At 41.2% G+C, this 25,000-nt stretch overlaps 3 protein-coding genes across 7 annotated transcripts in view; 2 read left to right on the forward strand and 1 right to left on the reverse strand.

Moving 5' to 3' along the window:
- Positions 1 to 6,237, forward strand: part of emid1 (EMI domain containing 1) — a 67,502-nt gene extending 61,265 nt beyond the window's left edge. The window contains exons 15-17 of one of the 3 annotated variants that reach the window (XR_009649280.1): positions 3,603 to 3,687; positions 3,854 to 3,944; positions 5,617 to 5,663. Coding sequence is in view for 2 of the 3 variants with exons in the window: in XM_060883640.1 (XP_060739623.1) it covers positions 3,854 to 3,944; positions 5,617 to 5,756 (231 nt within the window). In the remaining variant the exon portion in view is untranslated. Of the gene's footprint in view, positions 1 to 3,602; positions 3,688 to 3,853; positions 3,945 to 5,616 lie in introns of all 3 variants that reach the window. The other 2 variants (XM_060883640.1, XM_060883641.1) reach the window with 2 other exon arrangements.
- Positions 6,238 to 9,447: 3,210 nt separating this feature from the next.
- On the reverse strand, positions 9,448 to 11,989 carry rhbdd3 (rhomboid domain containing 3). The gene is made up of 5 exons (XM_060883642.1): positions 11,367 to 11,989; positions 10,908 to 11,291; positions 10,688 to 10,811; positions 10,251 to 10,502; positions 9,448 to 10,071 (listed from the first exon to the last, which is right to left on the reverse strand). Exons 1-5 carry the CDS (start codon positions 11,545 to 11,547, stop codon positions 9,912 to 9,914), a joined length of 1,101 nt encoding a protein of 366 aa, XP_060739625.1. The 5' UTR covers positions 11,548 to 11,989; the 3' UTR covers positions 9,448 to 9,911.
- Positions 11,990 to 12,059: 70 nt separating this feature from the next.
- On the forward strand, positions 12,060 to 21,890 carry ewsr1b (EWS RNA-binding protein 1b). 3 transcript variants are annotated; one of them, XM_060883636.1, is made up of 16 exons: positions 12,060 to 12,156; positions 13,512 to 13,548; positions 14,042 to 14,096; positions 14,362 to 14,497; positions 14,902 to 15,097; positions 15,228 to 15,433; positions 15,753 to 15,909; positions 18,806 to 18,843; positions 19,229 to 19,252; positions 19,353 to 19,468; positions 19,596 to 19,725; positions 19,956 to 20,072; positions 20,218 to 20,350; positions 20,440 to 20,525; positions 20,943 to 21,162; positions 21,507 to 21,890. In XM_060883636.1, exons 1-16 carry the CDS (start codon positions 12,060 to 12,062, stop codon positions 21,541 to 21,543), a joined length of 1,785 nt encoding a protein of 594 aa, XP_060739619.1. In that variant the 3' UTR covers positions 21,544 to 21,890. The 3 variants fall into 3 exon arrangements, with proteins under 3 accessions (XP_060739619.1, XP_060739621.1, XP_060739622.1); XM_060883638.1 differs by having other exon boundaries at positions 12,093 to 12,156; positions 14,374 to 14,497; XM_060883639.1 differs by having other exon boundaries at positions 12,093 to 12,156; positions 14,377 to 14,497.
- The last annotated feature ends 3,110 nt before the right edge of the window (positions 21,891 to 25,000 follow it).

Here is a 25,000-nt window from a genome sequence, read left to right on the forward strand (position 1 = left end):
CGGTGTCTCAGCTGCTGTTGGAACTTTCTGTGACCTGATGTTTGGTGCGATATTAAAGCTGTCGCGTACATGGGCAACTTTTCCCAATCTGATTGTGTTGTATTTGTTTGTTTGTTGTTTGTGTTGGCGGTGTCGGGGTGCTGTGTCACTGAGTGTTCACCGTCCTACTGACCCCACGCCAAGAGCTCACACTCACCGCCTGAGCCTGGAGACTCGGCATACACACAACCAACACAGCACACAATGATCATCACCTTCACTGCAGTTATCAGACAGACAAACGTCACAGAGGAACTCTGTTTATTACGGAGGTTAACGGAGCACTCCGGAATTAACCTAAACCAGTTGACTGGTAGTTAGAAGACAGTTAACGAGTTCTGTGTAGAAATCTGTGACTCTGGAAGACAGTAAGATGTGAAGAAGAGACATGTGACGAAAAAGAACGTTGTAAAAACTTTACAAACTAGCGAGTGAAATCAAATCTAATCTACAGAGTACAGTCAAATTTACCAGAGTTTGAATTCTAGTCCTAGCTTGTGGGTGAAATCTAATCTAACCTCGGACATAAACTCAAATCTGACCTAGAAAATGAAATCATTGCACTTAAAACATTTAACTTAGTGAGTGAAGCTAATCTAGAGAGTAAAATCAAAGCTAGCAAGTGAAATCTAGTCTAAAATACCAATCTAATCTAAACTAGAAAGAGACAACTTGCATGTGAAATCTAACCTATTGTGTGGAATCTAATCTAACCTAACAAGGGTAAATTAGTCAAATCTAATGAATGAAAGCTAATCAAACCCGAAGAGTGAAATCTAATCTAGGAAGGGGAATCGAATCTAATCTAGCAAGCAGAATCTAGGCTAATTGTTGAAATCTAATAAGTGAAATCTGCTCTATCCAAACATGTGTAGTCTAATCTAATCTAGTGTATGAAATCTAATCTGTCCTGGTGAACAAGATCTCTTACAAGTGCATGAAAGCTTATTGGACATAAAATACAGATACATTGGACAGAGACGAGGTTAAAAAAAATTCTGGAGTGTTCCTTTAATGTGGTAATAGATTATTTTAAACAATTCAGATAATTGAATTAGTGTGTGTGTGTGTTGTGTGTGTAGGTTTTGTGTGTGTGTGTGTGTGTGTGGGTTGTGTGTGAGTGTGTGTGAGTGTGTGTAGATTGTGTGTGGGGTGTGTGTGAGTGTGTGTAGATTGTGTGTGTAGGTTGTGTGCGTGTGTGTGTGTGTGTAGGTTGTGTGTGTGTGTGTGTGTGTAGGTTGTGTGTATGTGTGTGTATGTGTGTGTGTAGGTTGTGTGTATGTGAGTGTGTAGGTTGTGTGTATGTGTGTGTGTGTAGGTTGTGTGTATGTGTGTGTAGGTTGTGTGTATGTGTGTGTGTAGGTTGTGTGTATGTGTAGGTTGTGTGTGTGTAGGTTGTGTGTGTGTAGGTTGTGTGTGTGTATGTGTGTGTGTAGGTTGTGTGTATGTGTGTGTAGGTTGTGTGTATGTGTGTGTGTAGGTTGTGTGTGTATGTGTGTGTATGTGTGTGTAGGTTGTGTGTATGTGTGTGTGTGTGTAGGTTGTGTGTATATGTGTGTATGTGTGTGTGTATGTGTGTGTAGGTTGTGTGTATCCCAGAACTCTGTGTGCTGTAGTGATTGTGAGTAATGGCGGTGTGATGGATCAGCGCCGCTGTGGTGGGATTTGGGTGATGGTTAATGGGTGTGTGAGTGGATACAGCTATCCTCCAGTTTCCCACAATGCATTGCTGCTGCATGGCCCCATCTCATTATACTGCTTGTGAACTTCCTGTCTGTTTGCTGCTCTCATGTCTGACTCTCTGAGCTCCACTTTAACAGCCACAGAGGATTTCTGCTTAAACAAATGACCCATCTGTTCGTGTAACTGCTCTCCTCCGTCACAGCCGACGCCGTCGCCGTTTATTTACTCCACATTCTTTTAGCTGCGAGGTTTTGGAGAACATTTGGACCTGGTTTGTAATCTGTGTCCCAGAGATACTGTGGAGCAAAACCCACAGACCCAATTAATCATAATGCACTGATGATTTACTGCCTGTGCAACATGTCTCTCGCTTCAGGAGACACACACACACACACACACACACACACACACACACACACTATTCCCTGTGTATCCATTCATTGTTTTCCCAATGATTTTTAAACACTAGCCAGGAACGATAAGCGATCCTCTCATTACACCAGCACTGTTTTATTTGGCTCGGCTGATTCACCTCCTTTCCCTCACACACACTAATTTGTACATAACCCTGTGCTTAGTTCATGAGCCAGTCATCACTTATCTCCAACCCTACAGCAGACTCACAGCGTTCTGACCAACAGTCCACCAGAACTGTGGAAATCTTCGAATATCTGTGATAAATATTAACGATCCAGTCTGAAATCATAACACGAGCTAACGACGTTCTGTCTTATTGTTTGCACTGTTTAGAAAATATGTCTATCTCGAGGCTTAGAAAGAAAATAAATCACACCTATAGAATAAAATCAGCCCAAAACGTTTTTCCATTCATTTGGGAAACGCACATCATCAAAGGAAGGAGAACAGGAAGGAATTCGAAACCTAGGAAACGACTGCGTTGAGATTTGTAAAGGATTGAACCATAAAACTTTTATTTTAATTGTGCACGATACAGTAACACTACAGATAATCCCACATCATTTATGGATTACTGTGAAAAGCTAATTATAATATGCGCATCATTGCCCAAGTCATTAGCAGTAAATGTTTGTGTCTGAAAAGTTCCTACATCTTTCAGCTTTCACCTCCTCTTCAACACAACAGCGTATCAGTGGCTCATTTCATTCATTCATTCATTCACTCATCTTCTACCTCTTATCTGAACTACCTCGGGTCACGGGGAGCCTGTGCCTATCTCAGGCGTCATCGGGCATCAAGGCAGGATACACCCTGGACGGAGTGCCAACCCATCACAGGGCACACACACACACTCTCATTCACTCACACACTCATACACTACAGACAGTTTTCCAGAGATGCCAATCAACCTACCATGCATGTCTTTGGACCGGGGGAGGAAACCGGAGTACCCGGAGGAAACCCCCGAGGCACGGGGAGAACATGCAAACTCCACACACACAAGGTGGAGGCTGGAATCGAACCCCCAACCCTGGAGGTGTGAGGCGAACGTGCTAACCACTAAGCCACCGTGACCCCCCCAGAAAAATGTTTCAGAATCAGGACTCTATGAGCTTTAAACACACTTTGTATGTTAATGAGTTTGTTTTTGACTCTGTATGTTTATGTCTATTGCATGATCCAGACTAAAAAAGGTGTCTGTTTCCTGGCCTGTCACCTGCATGCTTGTGTTTGATGATCTTACAGCATGACGTGGAGAAGAAATACAAAGCCAAACTGAGATAGAAATAAAGGGGCGGGGTACAAAGGGGGCAGATGGGTGTTAATGACTTGAATCGTGTGTTTAACCCTTTTAACTTCTAATATTGAATAACTAAACATCTAGAACGTCTCTGCATCCTGGCAAGTGCTCGGTCTGGCTGCTGCTTGACGTAACTTGACGGCTGTATCTGTCTCCGCAGGGGGACGGCATACACCAAATCCGTGAGGCCCTGAAGATCTTAGCCGAGAGGGTTTTAATCCTCGAGACTATGATCGGTATCCACGGTGAGTAGGCAGGGCAAAAGGTCACAGGTCAGGGGGTCAGGTCGGATCATGGGTGGTGGGAAACGAGGGGACGGACAAGGAGACACTCAGGGAACAGAGCCCCGCCCCCAGCAGCACCCTGGTAACCTGATGCAGGAACCTCACTTCTATTGATCTGATTTGGTAGGATGTTAGTTTGAAGATGTTGCAAGACCTTCAAGCTGACCTGGAGCTGCTGGCTCGCAGGGTGCAGCTGCTGGAGGCGATCATCTGGCCAGGTAATGATGCATCCTGTAATGTGCTGCCCTCTGCTGGACTGGTAAAGACTTCAGGCACAGGCAGGGACAGATGTCATACAAGAAGAAGGTGCTGGTCTAGATAAATGGACTTGAGCATCTTCTTCGTCTTTCCTTTCAGGTTTTGTTTTTAAAAGTCTATACAGTGCAGATGGTAAGTAACTGGACAGTGACGAGTGGAAATACTCAGAACAGATCCTCAGCACATCCCTACAACGGGCTGAAATCCTTCCCAAGTGAATCTACCGCTACTTCAATAAAAGTGATTACACCACAGAGCTGCTGAGTTCTGGACTCTGATTGGTCAGAAGGTGTTGATTAATTCTCTCTAATAGCTGCTCTGACTGTAGTTATAGGTTCATTCTAATGCGCTCGTTCTGATACCTTATCGTTACCATAGCAACAGATCGTTCACCGGGACGTATACGGTGAAGACTTAACATTAACAATTTAAAATGTGTGTCATTTTTGTGGATTTTACTAAAGGGGATATTTAACATTTACTGAAGGCGTCTCCAACGTCAGCAGTTTATACGCCTCCGAGGTGAAGCTGTAACTTGAACGTATCAAATCAGATCATATCAGTAACTTCAGCGTATCCCAGGCTACAGTCTGTTTAGGTTAAATTTCTCATCCGACAGTCAGGAAGGACCGCCTCTGTGTAAGGAAGCTTTTTGAATGATACGTAGACGTCACTGTCCACTCCTCCATGTCCTGCACTGTGTGTAGTAAAAGTGATTTTCTTTTAATGAAATTCATAAAAACACTAATAATAATCTCAGAGCTCCTAATTTATCTTAAAAATCTCTAACTGTGAATCTGAACTTAAGACTCAAGGAAAATACAACTTGTATCTTAGAGAGGAGGCGGGGCTTAACCCGTTACTAGGTGACACATTGCTTTAAAGACTGTGATTGGTTGTAAAAAAAAATGTAAAATTAGGAGCGTTTTTAAAATCTGGTCTATTATAAACCTTCACTTTGTCTCTATGTTTAGATATTTGAGGTTATATGGTGTAGGGATTACGTTGGTGAGCGATCGTATTAGAGACGTTCTAACATCTGTATGTTATAAATGTAATAAATGTAAACGTCTCTGACACGGAGCAGAAATGTCATAGAGACAAATGATATGGTTTCTGCCTCTGTGGCATTTCAGCTCTGTCTCAGAGATGTTATAGTTTTAATAAATGACATAATGACAGAATATATATTAAGTCTGAGATGTTATCTCTAATATGAGGTCACAACAATAATCCCTACACGATCTAATCTGTATCGTCTTATTAACTCACTATCATTATTACATATCCTATACAACACATTTCTTCTCCTTCTTCACCTTTCAGACATTTTCTCCTCTGATAAAGAAACTCTTCATCCTCTTAAAGTCCTCCTCACTACTGCTAACTCTTTATGACCTTTCGAGCCCTATTAAGGGTTAAGATGCTTTATGAAGAACTTTTATCTTTACTCAGATCTGTTCTGTAACTTTAAGGGGACACGCCCACATTTATATGAATTTGTTTAGATTTACGTCACTGGGAGAAACTCTATACAGTTGTCGTGAATACGGCCCAGTCGTTTTCCTCCACATGATGATGTTTGGAGGCTGATCTTAGACCAGCATTTGTGCTCCTCTATCTCTCACACAGAGCCCGACGGAGGATCCGGCGACGGCCCGTTCGGCACCTCGCCTACGGACTTCTTCCGGAACAAGCGGGCCGGGGTCCTGCCCTTTGGGGTCAAAACGCCGTCCTTCTTTACCGAGTCTAAAATCCGAGGGAAGTCCTAAAGTATCGACCTCTCGTTCCAGCTTGGACTGGCAAACCCTCGAAAGTCCCTATAACACGTTCCGATCCACTCACTCACCCTGGAACATACCATTGAACAAGGAAAGGGGGGAAACACCTCAGGGAAAGAACCAAGTGGTGCTGCGGAAGATCATCATCTCAACTGGAATTCAGTCTTTAACTTCAGGCTCCCTTTTACTTGTTAGAACAAAGAGAGAGCAAAATAAAATGTACTGTACAGTCATTCTAACGCTGTGGGATTAACGGTTATAAGATGTGGGACAATAAGGGGATGAGCTGGTACACATGACGGAGAGGAACATCAGGTTATTACTCGCTGAAGTCACTATATATATTTTAACAGACCCCTTTGGGAAGGTAGAAATGTATCGTATGTAGGAAAATACAATACGCGTATTCACTATTCATTTGTAAAACATTTAAGCAATAAATTAGTTATCCTCCCTAGCATTAAATGCACTATTTTAGATGTTGTTGTTTTTTTTTATTATTAAGCTAGAAAAAAAGGAAAAGGTCCCCATGCAAAGGTTTTATGTTAAACAGAACATTTTGACATGGTGTAATATTTGTATTTATTTACAGTTTAATATGGAATTTACCTCTACAACGTCATGCAGAACGGTTTCCTGTCGTGTTTAGAGCTTTAAGTTTCCATCGCAGGGTAAATAATGCCAAGAGCAAACGATGTCATTTTAGCCCAAGGTTTATTTTTATTTTTTTATTATTTTTATTCAGAATCTTAACATTTACATTTACAGCATGTGGCAGACTCTCTTATCCAGACCAACGTACAAAAGTGCTTTTAAGTCTTATTGAATACATTAAAGGTGGGGTCTCCGTTGTTTGAAAGCCAATGTCGACATTTGAAATCACCAAAACAAACCCGCCCCAACCCAAACGGGTCCCACTCCTGTATCGATAGCTCCGCCCACACATACATACGTAACCCAGGCAGCTAACAGAAAGAAACGTGTCTTTATCATAGCTGAAGGGAAGAACAATACGATTGCAGATAAACAAACAAGCAAAAATGACACACAAGTATAATCATGTAAAGGACAAAGACATATATTAGTTCTGTGTAACAAAGCAAAACCAACGTTACTCACCTATCGAGAAGGAAAAAAGCGCCTCGGCGTCTTAAGTAAAGTTGGTCACATATTCACAGATTGGAGTTTCCCGAGTCAATAACTCCTGAGCTAAACACTGTTACTACCCAAAACACGGTTGTAGCTGCGTCTCTACATTACTACGATAGAAAAGAGGTGTTATTTGTGTAGTAACAGTGTTTAGCTCAGGAGTTATTGACTCAGGAAACTCCAATCTGTGAATATGTGACCAACTTCCTGCTCCTTCAGTTCTCTCCAGCGCTGGAAAGCTGATCCTATATTAACACGTCCTACTTCTTACCTTATCGTAAGTCTTTCTTCTCTTTCTTTCTTTGTTTTTATCCTCCATGTCAATGTTAAAACCGCTTTCTGCTAATGTCACACATGCGCACTGAACACTCTCTCCACCCATATTGACAAGCCCCGCCCCTTTCTGCTCATTGGCTACACGTTTGTTTTGTTTTGTTTGGCGGCCTGACGCGGTTTTCCGAAGCATTTCTCAAACAACGGAGACCGCACCTTTAACTCTGGTTCGCCAGGTTACAGACTTAAGATACCATGAGCTTTTTTTTTTTTTTTTTACAAAACACACATACAACAAACAGGATAAAGTGTTAGTTGAACTGTTTCTTGAAGGTGTTTGAATATATCCAGTGACTCAGCTGGACCCCTAGGGGACGTTCATTCCACCACCTCAGTGCCAGAACAGAGAAGAGTCTTGTTGTATACTTACCTTTAAATAGAGATAAAAATTCTATCCCTTTCCTCCACGATCGTCCCTTATTATGCTTAGAAACACTGCTGCTTTTTTTTTCCATACGGTGAAAAGGGGCGGAGCCAAAAAATAAGGAAACATCCTGAATCTTGACTGACACCCAATTTTCACCCCAGTATAAAACATATTTGCATAAAACAGCTTAAAGTTTCTTAAGTATTCAGCCCTAAAAGTGGAGATTTGGTGCTTGGACCCCTGTTGATCGCTGCTTATAGGGTTGATGTGCGTGTTTTAATGTTTTAGCTCTTTTAACTCTCACGTGTCTCACGTGTTCTCAGATAAGATTTTGGAACCAGGTACATTTTTACTTTTTAACAAGAACGCTTAACCGTTCGAACCCTTAAAGTAGAACGTTTTCATCCACAGAGGCTACAAACACACAGGAGGCTGTTCAGGTGCTTTAGTGAGGATCAGTTCATTAAAAATGCTGATTGATGAGAAAATGACCTGCAACTTGAAACTTTTATTCTTTCTGTCCGTATATCATCCTGACTTCTTTTTTTTTTTTTAATTAAGACATCTCATGTCTTGTTGTTTTTTTTTAAACTCTTAATGTTAATTATTTAAAAAGTGGTTATGAATTCATGTTTCTGTGTTTTGTAAGACGTCACACACACAACATCACCTGCAGTATTTTACGGCTTCTCAAATCTTTTGCTCGGATTTCGTCTTGTAAGTGTTTGGAATCGTGTTTAAACAATAAAGTGTTCTGTGTTTCTTTCTGTTATTTTAGAATGTGATCTTTTGTGTCTATGGTCACTGTGTGTGTGTGTGTGTGTGTGTGTGTGTGTGTGTGTGTGTGTGTGTGGACGGTTTTATGATCCATCCATTCATTATTACATCACCATCAGCCACTAAAACAACAGATTTACACAGATTTAAATCTCCTCCATAGAGAAGAACCTTAATCAAGCATGAACAGAAATGTATTTCCTCCTCACACACACACAACACACAGACACACACACACACATACACACACACCTGTCCTGAATATCAGAAATAAACCACATGATGAAATAAACATTCACTTAAATATGTTGTAATATGCGTCACATTCACACTGCGGACAAAATCTAACGTAAAAACAAATACAGAAATCAGTAAATCAATAAAACCTTCAGCGTTTACATTACAACACAAACAGTGAAGAACAAATTAGTTTTTTCTTTTATTGCCAGATATTTATTTATTTATTTAAGATTATATTTATATACATTATCAACACATGGAAATTATTTATATTAGTTTTTTATTTTAGTAATATTTTGATCATTTTGCTGATTGTACTTCAGCTGAAAGGAAGGGACTTCTCACACACACACACACACACATACACACACAGACACACACAGAGACACACACAGACACCGAGAGACACACACACATACATACACACACAGAGACACACACAGAGACACACACACAGAGACACACACAGACACACACACACCGAGAGACACACACACACCAAGACACACACACACACACACAGAGACACAGACACATACAGAGAGACATACACAGAGACACACACAGAGACACACACACACACCGAGACACACACACACACACAGAGACACAGACACACACACAGAGACACACACAGACACACACACAGACACAGAGACACACACAGACAGAGACACGCACACACACAGACACGCAGACAGACACACACACAGAGACACGCAGACAGACACACAGACACACACAGAGACACACACACGGAGACACACAGACACACAATGTTGTAAACTTTTTCCAGAGAAGACCAGGAGACTTGGATATCCTTGTGCAGTAGTCTTTATTGTAGATACACGATGAAACGAGTCTGCAAGTCAGAGCATACCGGCACGGGCGCTGCAGTCATCAAGTCTGACTTAAAGTTGTAATACATTGTAATTATACACATTGGGGGGGGGGGGACTTTCACCTACCCTTAATCCCATTAACACAACAGTCTTTCTCAGACCCCTTCATTATCATAGAAACGAGTTCACCTCTAATGCTTTGGCATTCCTTCTTGACTCAGACCTTGAAACCCATTGCCACCTTAAACAATGGGACAAATGAATGAATAAAACAATGACTTAAGATTATTTTCCCACAACACACAGAGACACACAGACACACACAGAGACACACACAATTATATAACACTTCAGTTTTCTCTGCTCCAAGCGAAACGGACAGAAATAAAAGGTCTGATTCAGTCTGATGTCACTCAGATGAATCCATTAGATTTTGAGTCAGGTGCCTGATGCTTTCTTCCCTTTAGAGATGACCACAGCGTTTTCACCAACCTGGTCATCGATCAGCAGAGAAATCGCTCCGTCCAGGTGAGGAGTCGCAGCCAGAGCCACCACTGCTTTCTCCATCGGGAATCCCATCTTCTCCAGCTGCTGCAGCCTGGTCAGAAAAAGAGGAAGAAGAAGGGGTATCTTCTTTAATCTCTCATCTAATTTTAAATTTTACAATTTTTTATACAAAAACGATGTGTAAACAACAACGTCAGTGTGAGAGCTGACAGAGAGTTTGAAAGATTTGTTGCTGCAGATTAAAAACAATATTAAAAACAGGTCACACACCTGAGAGAAGACACAGAGGATTTCTGGACTTCCACTTTATCGGCTGTGCCTTCAGGAGCGTCCTGAAGCGATGCCAGGATCCCTGCTCTTAGCAACTCCTCGTCCAGAAGCTGCTCGTCTGACGCATTAACAGCTTGTAATGGCCACTCAGGGGTGGTGTGTTTCCAGGGTTGTGTGTGTGTGTGACTCTCTAACTGGGACCTGCTGGTAGAAGCGAGGCCTCCTGTGTGAGACTCGGCATGTGGGAAAGATCTGAAAAGACAGAAGAAAACATTGTACTGCGTCAGATTTGTAACAGTGCTGCATGATACAGTTTCTAATCTAAACCCAAAACTATCTGCATCTTTTATTCAGGAAATAAATGTGTGTAAACATAGTGCAGATGAAGCCATTGTGGATCATCAGGGCAGGTTTTTTATGTGAAATCAGGTAATAACCTCTGTGTGGGGCTGATGAAGGTCGGTAGTTGATATTTATTGGAAACGTAAAGCCACGGTGGAAGGCAGGAGCACACTCCCAGACCCTCGAGCCGCTGCAGGACCTCAATTAACTCAGTGCTGTCTTTGAATAAGTTAAGGACAGCCTTAAGGATTTATGTATAACATATAAAACTTATTTAATATTCGTTTTTATTCAGTAGTAAAGACAAAAAGATACAGTTAAGCCCCAGGCAGATGGCATAGAAGTGCAGAAGTCCTGGAGCGCTCGGAAGAAGGAACAAATCGACCAGCAGGACGAGCCAAGGCAGGGACCAGGGAGGCAGGCAGCGCAGGACTCGTCTACGTTTGCTCTGTCGACACTGAGCTGCCAGCAGAGCCAGCTGGGTGCCCGAGTAGCCACATATTCGACTGGCTTCGTCCCCCGTCACAAAGAGGAAGAGAGCGTAAATAGGGGGCAGGAGCACTGTAGAGGCAAGAGACAGGACAAGGAAGACCACAGTGCCCCATTTCCTCTCCTGCCTCGGGCTGAGATACAGCAAGAGGACAACATCATGGAGCAAAGACACAAACTCCTCATGACTCACAGCGTAGAAGATAAAATCTGCAAAAGAAATAAAGTTCCATTAATCGTGACGGTGCAGATTATCATGTCTAATGTTCATGTGATACAACTTACTGTAGACACCTGGGACTTCACCTCCTGGACCTAAACTCAGACTGGCGTGAAGTCCACAAAGCCACAGTAACAAAGTGAGGGTCAGGATCAGAGCTGTGCCACTACACACACCTGAGCCACCTGATCTACTGAGTCCACACCACAGCCATGACCACATGCTAACAGTCTGAGAGATGAACATGGCACAGGTTTGTGTGGTCACTTCTGACTCCACACCACAGCCATGACCACATGCTGATAGTCTGAGATCATCTGATGAACATGGCACAAGTTTGTGTGGTCACTTCTGTAGTGTATAAACACATAGGGCTACTTTAACCTCTACACACGCGGATACACAGCTCTAAACAAACTAGTCACAACTGTTACGTGTCTAAGACATTAATAAGTTAAACAAACAATTACATTTTCTATCCCTTAATCCCTTTTTTTTATATTTTATTTTCGATTTCTCACATGTTTACATCTAACACGGACACTTCCTGTCGGACGAGTCCATTCACGAGTATCAACAAAAAAGAATACACACACGTCTTCCTGCTGGAAATCATTTTAACCATACAAAAATAAAAAAACGTATCAACACGTTATATATACAAATGTTTACTTTACATTTTAAACCTGTGCGAACGTTTATCTGACAAAACGTCCACCCCTACGGAGTAACGTTGGTACTTTCAGGGTTTTTTGCGCATGCGCGTTTCGATCATCTTGCTTGCGCGACAACGTTTGAGCCGCGCATGCGTGCTGGTCTCTTTATCGGTAGGAGTGAAAATGGCGTCGGTTACAAGTAAGTGCGGTTTCTCACAGCTTTAAAATATTAGCTTTAGAAAGAAAATCTGTTTCAAATGAATCCTGTTTATATGTTTACTTTAATACCGTGTGACATTGGTGCGTAAATATCTTCGTTGGTTAGAAAAAAAACAACGACGACCCTAGAATTTTTTTGTTAGGTCAAACAACGCAGCTAAGCTAGTTAGCATGTTAGCTTGTTAGCATGTTAGCTAGCCGGGTTAGCATCCGGATGCCTCATGTTAAAGGTTTATACACGTATATGTGCTGCTTTAAGCGTTATAACTAGCTATATAACACTTTATACACGTGTGTACGCACTAAGACGTGCGTTCATATTAAATAAAGTTTAAAATCCTGAGGTAAATGACCGACGTGTGTGTCGTTAGCTTAGCCGGCTAGTTCGGTTAAACGTGTATTTTTTTTTTTTACAAACTCACGTGACTTGTGTAACGGTTTTAATCACCACACAAACATCTATCTGTTTTATTTTCTCGGTCATTAGATCTTTATACACACACAAATGCAGTATAGATCCTTTTTTTTTTTTTTTTTTTACAAGTAGATGTTTGGTTTATTTTTTCCCGCCGTATTTTATTCAGATTAACGTCGACGGGTGCAAAAGTTTGTGCCCCTCCCCGGTCTACAGGGATATTCCGTTTAAGTAAAGTTTTGTATTGATCACTTTACCTCAAAACGTGTTCGTTACTTTGTGAAATGTCCTAAGTGTGTAATTTAAAGTAATAAGACAATAAGTCACCGAAGGTAGTAAAATGAATGATGCTGTTATTTACTCTCTGACTTTCTGTACATTAATGATGTGTCTCATGCTCTGTGTTCATATTTAATACCCCTACTGTCTGTGTTTGTCTCTTACAGTCCAAGCTAAATGTATAGTTATTTATTTATTTCTGTACTTTTGAGTCCCAAACAGCTTGAACCGAATTGCTTGTGTGTATCAACACAATAAACCTGATTCTGATTCTAAATAATAATATACAATAAGAACACAACACGATACACACGAGTGAATAAGTGTGTGTGACGAGTATTTAGAGGTGATTGTGTTTAAATATAGAGGACACGAGTGTGTGTGTGTGTAATCACCTGCACTGGGCTACATTTATCTTCCCTTTTCTCCTTCCTGTCCAACCCTTCAGTCCGTTGGTGTCTTTATACTCTTTCTGTTGAGTGTTGGTGTGAATGTGTTGTGTTAATACAAAGCCCACCTTTTGTGTGAGTTAGTTTACACTGCACATTGTCCCATTTCTCATAAATGTCGGCCTTTATAGCGTTCGAGTGAACTGACGCATACGTACGTACCTGACGTTTGTCCTCCTTTTGTCTTTATAGATTACAGTGGCTACAATCAGGCTGGTGCCCAGCAAGCGTAAGTGTGTTTGTTACTCATCCCCATCCATAAATCAGCAAAATACTGAGTGACCCCAAGTTTTTATTTCTCTTTCAACAACAATTACAATTTTGTTTTAATTAAAAATGGCATGTCAAGGTTTTTGATCTTTTGGTGAAAACTGGTCGGTTCCTGTGTTCATTCGCATTATAGCAGCTATAAACACTCGTTCCCTCTCTAGTCTCTTTCAAGTTAAGACAAATAGACCTTCACAGCTTGCTGCGTGACCTCTGACCCTGGAGACTCCTTCCATATCTGATTGTGGTGTGTCTCTCTGAATGAGCATATCAGAGCAGAGGTGTTAATATAAACCTGTGCTACTGTCGTAGCTGCTGTTAAGGATGATTAATTAACACCTGATGACTGATCAGGATCCAGAATCTGGCAGTGTTATGGAGTCGTGGTCACAATGGTTCGCATTAACCGTGTTGACGACACCACGGTGCATTGAGCAGCTTTTGTGTTTCCGCAGGTACGGCTCGTATGCAGCTCAGCCCGCTCAGGGATACGGACAAACACAAGCACAGGTATCTTCGTTAATCCTTGTTAATTATAGGAGTGAACAGTCTGTAGGTTTAAATGGGATCTTGTAGGGAAAAAAGTGAGCAGATCTTTTTTTTCAGTGGTTAGAACTTCAGCCAAAATGCTGTCAGATAAATAAGAGTAAGAGGAGACTTAATGCAGGGTAAATTAGAAAGTTGTTTGTAATTTACATGTAGATATGTATATTTAAAGTAGGAGTTCTTATTTGCATGTTAGAATGTCTAGAGTACCGTGTGTGTGAATCTGCAGGGTTATACTCAGCAGGACTACGCGTCATACACCCAGCCCGCTGCTGCTGACTCTGCTTACAGCCAGACGGCCTCCTCTGCTGGAGGATACACTCAACAGCAGTACGCAGCCTCATACGGACAAACCACCGCTCCAGGTTTGAGCAAAACTTAGAACTATTCAGTGTAGGCTCTGAATTGGACAACGTGTGTTGTACTTGACCATCAGCCTAGTTATGATTTAATAGTCTGATCTTTTTTTTTTTAGCTTTCTTCAAGATTTAGTTTTATTGCAGTAGATCAGGGTTCATGTGTTTTTTAAAAGAAGAGATCAGATTATTGGTGTAAATTCTGAGTAATCCGATTTATTGATCACTGAAGCTCAAAGAATAAACAATATGGTGATTGATTATTGATCAAGTTATGTTTGATGACGTTAATTGATCATGTTAATAATAATGATGTTTGTGACTTGATGGGCAAAAAGGGTTTGAAGAATAGAATGTCTTCAGTCAGACAAAATGCATCCATTCATTGTCTCTGTCGGTGTCTCTCTCTCTAGCTGCTTACAGTGCTGCTCAGGCTGGAGCGCAGGGCTACACCCAGCCTGCGCAGGCCTACGGGACTAGCAGCTATACCAGCACCTCCACCACCGCTGCTCCTCCTGCCACTCCGGCATCTTATGGCACGCAGCCAGGATATAGCGCTCAGTCCGCATACTCGGGATACGGCCAGCAAGCTGCTTCGGCTCCTCAGAGGTACCGCAGAGATGCCGTAGCAGTGCAGGACCTTCTGTTTATGGTGGAGGTTCCTGTGTTGTTGCACAGATGGTGTTCAGTGTCTGTTTAGTTTCTGATCTCTCTTTCCGCTCTCCTTCCCTGCTTCTAGTTACAGCAGCAGTTCTCAGTCCGCCTACACCCAGGGAGGCTACCAGGCCCAGCAGTCGGCCTACGGTGGGCAGCAGCAGGCCGCCTACCCTCAAATCCCACCCCAACAGCCTCCATCTACTGCCTACCCTCCTCCCAACGGATCCTACTCTCAGTACAGCCAGCCCGGAGCTTCTCAGGGCAGCTATGACCAGTCTGGACCCTATGGTGAGGTTCACTGCTCTCACGCTCGGGGTCACAAACAACACTCAGCTTCACCATTCAGATATCGGACCTGCTATAAAACGTGCACAATTTAACTTAATGATCTAAACACAAACAGGTTTTTTGTCCTTCAGTTTTTAAAAGTTGTCATCTGAAGAACCTAAATCACTTTTAAAAACACTGGTATTGAAGGTAAACAGAGTCACAGAAGTCATGTACACATTTGAGTATTTACTCAGATTAAAGCCTCTTAATTTTACATATTAGATGTGTGATATTAAGCGTGGTTTAGTAAGCATAGATCTGCTGCTACGTCATACAGGTGGTTACGGTCAGGGTGGTGTGAGTGGAGGTTACGGAGGCTCTCAGCCACCCCAGCGTGGAGGCTACCACGGAGACGGCGGTGGTCGTGATGGCTACGACAGGCCAGGGATGCGTGGCGGACCTCGAGGTCGTGGCCCGATGGGTCGTGGCATGGGGTAAGTTCTGACACTCTAACTATTTCAGGTTATCTGGTTCTCCCCGACAGGCTAACCAGAGCTGGGCTGTGCTGCTTCATCACACAAACACGCATGGTGGTGTAGATGCTTTCTACACGCAGACAGCTTTATATTCAGCTCTGACCCTTGTTTCTAACCCAGACCTTGTTTAAGAGCTGCGGCCTAAAAGATTTACATGTTCAGGGCTCGTCTCGCCTTTTACCCTCACCTTTAACACCGCATGCAGCATCACTCTTCTCTCCACATCTACACGTCCACAGAGTAGACGTTTTTATCCCGTTCCAGTCGAGTAAACGATCTCTGAGCCCTTTACATAAATAACAGCGCAGTATAATAAATAACGGTGGTCATGGCAGTAAAACTCCTCTAACTTGTACAAGTGCTGGTGTTGCATGTGTTTCTAACAGACAGCATGGAGTTCTGCAGCTATCCTGCTCAGTGTGTTATAGCAAAACTCCAGTGTTTATCTGGGTCTTAGACAAATCATATGACTGCATCTGTAAACAAAATGTTCACATTTACAATATTAAGGCACAAGTTTAAACATGAACACTGTGTTTAATAGTGTGGGGAGGGGTTTGGGGGGGGGGCTATTAATCCTTTGTGGATAATGTTGTTGTTATTGGTTTCTTCTGGACTGTAAAAAAAATGCTTTATTGTAATTAGTTAGAAGTGCAGTTGACTTTACAGTCCTCAAAGAATAAAGGGTGAGCGCAGACTCCAGGCATTTCAGGGTCAACCTTCAGCTTCCACGGAATGACCGGAGAAGGTCCAGATGATGTGGTCATGGGTTTTGTGGAGTCCACGGGTTTTGTGGAGACCTACAACTGTTCCTTTTGAAGTCGAAGGCCGTGATTCTGGTCTCGGTCCAATATCTAAATAACATGTAGGTTACATTAGACACCATCCTGGAGCTCTTTAAGAGGTTAGAAACCAGGTCAGAATCACAGCCATAATGTGGGAGAATCTGAGAGGAACATGCAGGATTCCTGTTTATTTCAAAGGAGTAATAACACAAAGCTGATTCAGTTCTGTAGGACCACTAGTCCTAAATTCCTCTCAGATGGAGCAACTCATCACCGAGTTGCGCCACTAACGTCGTCCCTAGAAATGTTTATTTGGATTTTGTGTGTTTTTCTCTGCTGCTGGTTTTCTGTTCTTAGCAGGAGATAAGATTTAACAGATCCTCCTCAAACACGGGCTGGACCGACATTTTAATACACACCAGAGCATCTGACCTAAAACGTTTATTACAGTTCATTAGGACCTGTGCAACAGCACTGTTAGGGTTCTTGACTTATTTCTAAACTTGTTGACGCACTTGCTTATGTTCATAAACCTTCCACACCTGAAGAACACATCAGAGATGCTGGTCATCAGGCTTTCTACCAGTTTCACCTCCGTTCACAGGAGTTGACAGACATTCTTAAGAGCAATGAATTTCACAATTGTACCCTTTGACTACGGCGACGAGGCGCCGTAACCTCCACTCGCTAATACTGGTTGGAACAAACTTTTACACAGGGCTGAAACCCTCGGTGCTTGGGCCCAGCAATCGCTGCTTACAGATACAAAAGGATACGTATTCACATACCATTGGGCAGTTATTATTATTTTTAACATTATTATTATTTTTAATAAAAGAAAGGCCAGAAAAATAAACCCATGGAATGGTAAGAGGAGAAAACAAATTCTGGTTTTAATTTTATTTATTTATTAATGTTTGCTTTTATTTTATATTTAAAAACCCAGAATCTAAAACATTTAACTTTAGGCTTTTTTTTTTTTTTTTTTTTTTTAGTTTATTACTAGCCTTTCACTTTTTATTTATTTATTTTTTAATTTAGCTGAAGACTTGACCATTTTGTTAAATATTTGATTAATGGGAATTTTCTTTTCAGGTCTATTTTGGTGTTTCGTGAAACTTTTTTTTTTTTTTTTAAGATGAAATAAATAATTAATGCTAATTCAGAGTCCTAACACAGATGAGCCTCGAGGTTATAACTTAGCTTTTTTATTTGAACAATTCGTGCTGTGATAAAAGCTTTAAAGTCCGAGACTAAACGTATCCATGAGTTCGAATGTCCCGAAGAGGAGCCGCACGTCCGCTCCGTGTACAAGTTAGTAATCCTCTTTATATTCCTAAGTATAAATATCTAATCTCACAAGGTAAGCGCGAACACCTCCACACGTCTTTTTACCTGATTTGTTGTTTTCCATTCAAACAGAAATATTGTCTGGAAACGCTCAAAGTTCCAATTTCTGAGTTTCCTCAGTGAGATTGCAGCTTTGCAGTGTTTCCACATGGGTTTGTGTTTTTTTTTGTTTTTTTTTTCACTCTGATGATGATTTCACGTCTCATTTTAACGCCTTTTGTCATATTTGTATGCTACAGGTAACAGAACGTCATTACTTTAGGTCCTTCTTACCGTATCAAAGCCAGCAGCTCACAGGGGTGAAGGAAAACTTGCTGAAATCAAGAATTTATTTATTTATTTATTTATCTTAACTTTTAGCTGTACTTGCTTTTTATCTCTGTAATATTGTGATTGATTGATTTATTTATTTAAAGAAACAAAAATTACTCAAAGGGTAAAGCTGTGATTTTTTTTTTTTTTTAAACGTGTTACCGTAAAGTTTGTTGTTTATCCATCACTGTTTTAACTTTTTTTTTTGTTGTTATAGTTTGTGTTCATCTGTGTGTTAATGTTATGCTTTGACAATAATTTTGCTAACATCAAACCCAAACCACAAGGTTTTACATGAGGGGTTTTCATGGAAAAAAAAAATACACGAGCGAGTGAGTTTTGTCTATGCGCTGTTGAAGTCCCCTTGGTTCAAGACTTAATGGAATTTCACCTATCTTCATTCGTAGCATGGCTGGAGACAGAGGTGGCTTCAGTAAGCCTGGTGGTAAGTTACTACAGAGTATTACACTGGCTAGTCCTCTTCTGAGTTTAATCATTTAAGCCCGAGTAACGTTTTCTGTTGCCGCGCCACTTTATGGTGTCTGAATTTATTTAAAAACGGGGATTCCTCTTTTTGTTTTGTTTTTCTCGAAGGGTTTATTTGAAACAACGTCCTTTCAGGATGTTTTTACATTTGGGGTGTTTTATTATTTTTATGTTATGTTAAAAATTGTCTCGTGCAGTGAAACCCTAAAGTCCAACCCACGGCACTTCACGGCCAAGTAATTTACCAAATACTGCTGCCAGAGTCGCGCTCAGTCGTTCCTGTCGGACATAACACTTCTTTTCTTCTCTCTTTCTCTCCCTTTTATTTATTCTCTGAACATCAGGAGCCTTAAGGGATGGAATGGAAGGTGAGCATCAGGTCTTTCACGTTCACACACCAGATTTAATCGATTCGAATCCGTTTAGATGTAAATGTTCCGTACCGACGTTTGTTTTTCCGCGTCTCAGGACACCCAGGTGAGCAGGACGAGTCTGAGAACAGCACCATCTACATCACCGGCTTGACCGAGAAGGCCACGCTGCCCGAAATGGCTGATTTCTTTAAACACTCTGGCACCATAAGGGTGAGGGCTCCGGTGACCATGAACACACACACACACACACTCCTGATGATGATAATCCGATTTAAGATTTTCTTTCTTTTGTGAGTTATACATGCACATAAATGTGACCTTTCGCCAATCGTCACAGATAAACCGCCGCCTGAACCAACCAGCGATCAACATCTACACTGATAAAGACTCCGGCAAACCGAAGGGAGACGCCACTCTGTCCTATGATGAGCCGTCATGTGCCAGAGCCGCTGTGGAACACTTTAACGGTGAGTCTCTCGCTGTACAGCTCTGTATCTCACACACACTCATCAGAGACGACCTGATTTACTAACTAATACTTTCAGAGATTTCTCCTTAATGTCGTGGTCATTATGAACCTTTTTCATTCTCAGAGCGCTCATGGTGTTCCTCCAAATGGACCGTCTGTTTACATTTTAATGTTCAAATTAACACACGCGTGTTAATATCTGTATTATCTGTGTTTCTGTGCATCCAGGTAAGGAGTTCCAGGGCCGGAGGCTGAACGTGTCGATGGCACGGAGGAAAACCGTCCCAGGGCTGATGAGAGGAGGAATGTCCATGAGAGGAGGTCCGAACATGATGGACCGTGGAGGTACGGCTCCTCTTTGTGGGACCATTAAGAGACTTAAAACTTTCATTATTATAAACATTTGTTATTGTGTTTATTTAGTTTGACCTTTTTTTTTATGTAGGTTTATTTATTTTGTATTACATTTAGTTGATTTTGCTCTGAGCAGGTATGATGGGACGCGGCGGAGACAGAGGTGGGTTCCCTCCCCGTGGAGGTCCTCGGGGTGCCATGGCCTGGGGAGGGCCACCGGGTGCCAACAACGTCCCAAAGAGAGCTGGAGACTGGGAGTGCCCTAACCCGTGAGTCTTACACTTACACACGCACACACATACAGCTTACTGCAGTTATGTTTAGTGTATGTGATTCACTTCCTGTCGTGTGTGTACAGTGGATGCGGGAACCAGAACTTTGCATGGAGGACTGAGTGCAACCAGTGCAAAGCTCCAAGACCTGAGGGCATGGCACCTCCTGCAGGTAACACACACATACACACACGTGTAATCAAATCTCTTATACACTACTACTACTCACTCTTAACTCCACACAGTTTAAATATTTTTAGTATTTGAAGAATTAGTCAACTCCAGAATTATTGGCACCCTGGTAAAAAAAAAAATTATTAATTGGCTTTCTCATGCTTCAAATGCGAGTGAGGTGAACACTTTCACTTAAATCAAACAAATAGGGATGATTAACTGTTACATTTGAACTAAAATAAAGCAAATACTATTTTCGTATCTGTTTATATTTAACATTTCTGAAGGAATATTTCTTCTTTATTGTTACAACATTTATAAATTGGTTTTATTTGGACACACTAGCTGAAATTGGTTCTTTTGTTAACTTGGGAAATAATCTGTTCCCTGGTGATGGTGTATAACGTGTGTGTAGGAGGAGGAGATCGAGGCCGTGGCGGGATGCTTCGTGGGGGTAGAGGGATGGATCGTGGTGGGCCAGGCGGAATGCGTGGAGGCTGGGTCGGTGAACCCGGAGGCTTTAGGGGCGGCCGGGGTGGAATGGACCGAGGGGGATTTAGAGGAGGAATGCGGGGAGGACCTCCGATGGACCGCGGAGCGAGGAGAGGAATGGGACCAGGGAAGATGGATATGAGGTATGACGCTGACTCACAGGTTAACGCATTTATTTATTTGTTTGTTTGTTTATTCCCCATTTAAGGGAAAAATGTGTATAGATGTGTATAACATGAATAATAAACACAGGACAGAGGAAAATAATCAGAACCATGTTGATGCTTTAAGGTTGAATTTCTTACAACAGCGCCACCAACTGTCTGTTTAACGCAACGGAACCTCTGAAGCGAGACGGTTCCTGTTCATGTTATAGCAGCTATAAACAGTTGTTCCCTCACAAGCTTCCATGTTTACTGAAGTTAAGATAATAATAATGAAACCTCTCACTCTGTCTCACTCTCTGTCTCTCTCTCTCTCTCCCCAGGGATCAGCGTCAGGAGCGCAGAGACAGACCGTACTGAAGCATTTCACCCATTCACACCGATGAACGTGTTTAGAAGCTTCTTTTTAATGGTCTTTTTAATTCCTAGTCCATATTTATACATGGTTATCCACATTCACATCTGCCTGTGTGGCTTCATTATTACCTTTGATTTAGGAGTTTAAATAGATTTTTTTATTTTTTTTTGGGTTTAGTGTTTTTTTTTTTTAAAACCTCTTTCATTTTTCTCTGTACATTTCTTTAATATCGTCAACTTGTTTTGTTTTGTAGTATTATAACCACTTCTCTTCTCTACCGCTATGTACTATTCAACCTGTTTTTTTTTTGTTTTTTTTTAAATAAACTTCAGCTGGCTTTACTTTTTAACGTTGTGTGTTGTTCCCTGCCTTCGGTACATGAAGACCGGACCACAGCGGTGGTGTTGCTCCACACAGACCACAGATTCAGTGGCTTTTATTGGCCGCTGTGGTTTTTAAGCAGCGACGTCATGAAACGGTTCTGAAAATAAAACTTTACTGTCAGATTTATTAAACTTTTTTTTAAAGTTTAGACATTTATTTTTACAATTTTGTACACTGACAGAGTTCCAAAGACAGAACATGTACCAAGTAGGGCTGGGCGATACAGCTGAAAACTGTATCACGATATCAGTCTTTCATATCGGTCGATATCGATAATTATTGATCTTTTTTTTATGACCCATTTAAAATAAGGACCAGAAGAAAAATATATTACATTTAAACCTTTTTATTTTAAACTTAACCTTCCTCTGATCGTAATCCCCTCAGTTATTAAGACAGAAACATCAACAAGCAGGAAAACTCTAATAATTATAATGTAAACATGAGTCTAAAGTCACAATGAACACTTAACTGTTATCTCTTAACATTTAAGGTGCAAAATGAAAGAAAATGTAAGAAATTCTTAATAAAGTGTAATAAAATAGTGCAAAGTGTTTATATTTAACACTTTGCATATAGAGAAATGGTCTTGCATAATGTGCAGACGACATGGTGTGACTTCGGTCAGACTTATAATATCCAAAAAATTTCCTCACTCGCTGCGGCTCATTTTCTGCTCATCAGTCGCCGGTTACTGAAGAGGAATCCAGCAGACCAGCACGAGACAAGGTTACGGCGCAACCAAACATGATACTGTTACATGATTGGCTGTTAGCGTGTCACTCCCTACGTTGCTAGGTTACCAGAGAGCGAGTGCCTTTGTTAATGCAACCAAAAAGCTTCACAACCTCTGTTTTCTTCTGATAAAGAATAAAAAATATCGAACGTTTTATCGAACACATTTTTTATTGATATCGATCACGTGTCTATCGCGATACGTATCGTTATCGTTTTATCGCCCAGCCCTAGCACCAAAGCTCCTGTAAAATAGTATATCCAAATACCAAATGATTGCGCAGTTCACACTTTCACCACGAGGTGTCACTATTGCTCCTCTTCATACCTACTGTCAGCATCCCTGTCTAATGTGATTTTACATGCAATGTTTAAAGGCTTCGGGTGAGAAGGAATGGGTTTGTTTAGCAGAAGTCACTTTACTCCTGACCTGCTGATGTTCTTACGAGTATTTTATTTGGTATTTATTCATGTAAATGAGGCTTTAATACTTTTGTTTTATCAAAAGTTTTTGTTTCAGCATGAAATCAATGAGTTTAATAGTAGCTACATGTTCATTATACATAGAAAACAAATAAACTTTTATAATCAGTGGTGTAGCTGACACGTGAAGTGGGTTTAGATGCCTTCAAATGGAAAAATTCTCAATTTCTCATGAGATTTTATATATTTAACAGATATAAGACTCTTTCTAGATGAATTTAATCAATTCATTTATTTATTTGCTTGAAATTTGTAAATGTTCTGGCAGAAAAAACACCAAGCTTCAAACGAGTAGAAACATGAAACTGTACAGAAATGACCGCAATATTCTTTTATATTTCAAATCCAGTGTAATAAATTGGAAATGTTTGATATTTAAGCTCTGTTCAGTTGACTAGGTTTTGTTTTGTGTGATTTAGATCTAAAGCTTTTTGTAAAATGCTGTTGTGAAGTGAGCGCAGCTGGAAAAGCTTTGAGGTTCATGTGGAGAGCTGAACATCTGGCCTGCACGTTCCTGGAGGAGATCTGTGAGGAACCGCTGCTACATGAAGCCTGAAGTCATGAAGCTCTTGGATCTGGTTTCATCCATAAGACACCTGAGGAGCTCAGAATTAATTACTCATTATACTGATGCATCATGGGTAGGAATAGAAGGAATATATATATATATATAGTATGTTTCATATGCAAATGTTTTCATGGATATAGACAATCACTAGGGAGGTGTTTGTGTGTGTAGAAGAGCTGATGATTCATCCAGGCCTCTGAAATGATCTCTCTCTCTTTCTCTTTCTCTTTCTCTCTCTCTCTCTCTCTCTCTCTCTCCCTACCCCTCCCTCTGCTCTCTTAAAGTAACAACGGACGCATTTCAAATCAAAACAAGGGCCTCCTTCTGGAACCGGAAAACGTTCACACACTGCTGTTAGAGCCAGTGATCTGCAGCTCATCATGATGAAGACAAAGCTGGGTTTATAATGTAGAGAGAGAGAGAGAGAGAGAGAGAGAGAGAGAGAGAGAGAGACTAAAGTTCTTGTGTTGCAGCTTATTCACATGCTGCATTGTTCCTAAAGGACTTTGAAAAATGTTGATTCACTTCCTGTCTGGATGAGACTGACTCCTGATGTGTGTGTGTGTGTGTGTGTGTGAAATTATTCTATATAATTACACTGATGCTGAACTCTGGACTCTGATTGGTCAGAAGGTGTTGATTAGTGTTCTGTAGCAGCAGCTTTGACACGAGGGCTTTTATTGTTTCCATAGCAACAGTGTGTTCACGTGCACCGTGCACTGATACGGTGAATGGGGTTCTTTAACCCAGAGTTGCTGTGGTATAAAAGGAATAAATCAGTTAGGTGATGTTATGGGGAGAGTAAAAGGTTAATCCGGTCTTTAAACCGCAGAAAGGATTATTTTCTTACAACTTTAAGCAGTGTCTGATTATTGATGCTGTACGTCCTTTAGACAGACTGAAGTGTATGTGTGTGTGTATGTGTATGCGTGTGTGTATGTGTGTGTATGTATGTGTATGCTTGTGTGTGTGTGTGTGTGTATGTATGTGTATGCTTGTGTGTGTATGTGTGTGTGTATGTATGTGTGTATGTGTGTATGTATGTGTGTGTATGCGTGTGTGTGTGTATGTATGTGTGTGTATGCGTGTGTGTGTATGTATGTGTGCGTGTATGTGTATGCGTGTGTATGTGTGTGTGTGTATGTGTGTGTATGTGTGTGTGTATGTGTATGCGTGTGTGTGTATGTGTGTGTATGTATGTGTGTGTGTGTATGTGTATGTATGTGTGTGTATGTATGTGTGTGTGTATATGTGTGTATGTATGTGTGTGTATGTGTGTATGTATGTGT

Source organism: Tachysurus vachellii, chromosome 12 (assembly GCF_030014155.1).
Source record: "Tachysurus vachellii isolate PV-2020 chromosome 12, HZAU_Pvac_v1, whole genome shotgun sequence".
Taxonomy (NCBI): Eukaryota; Metazoa; Chordata; class Actinopteri; order Siluriformes; family Bagridae; genus Tachysurus; species Tachysurus vachellii.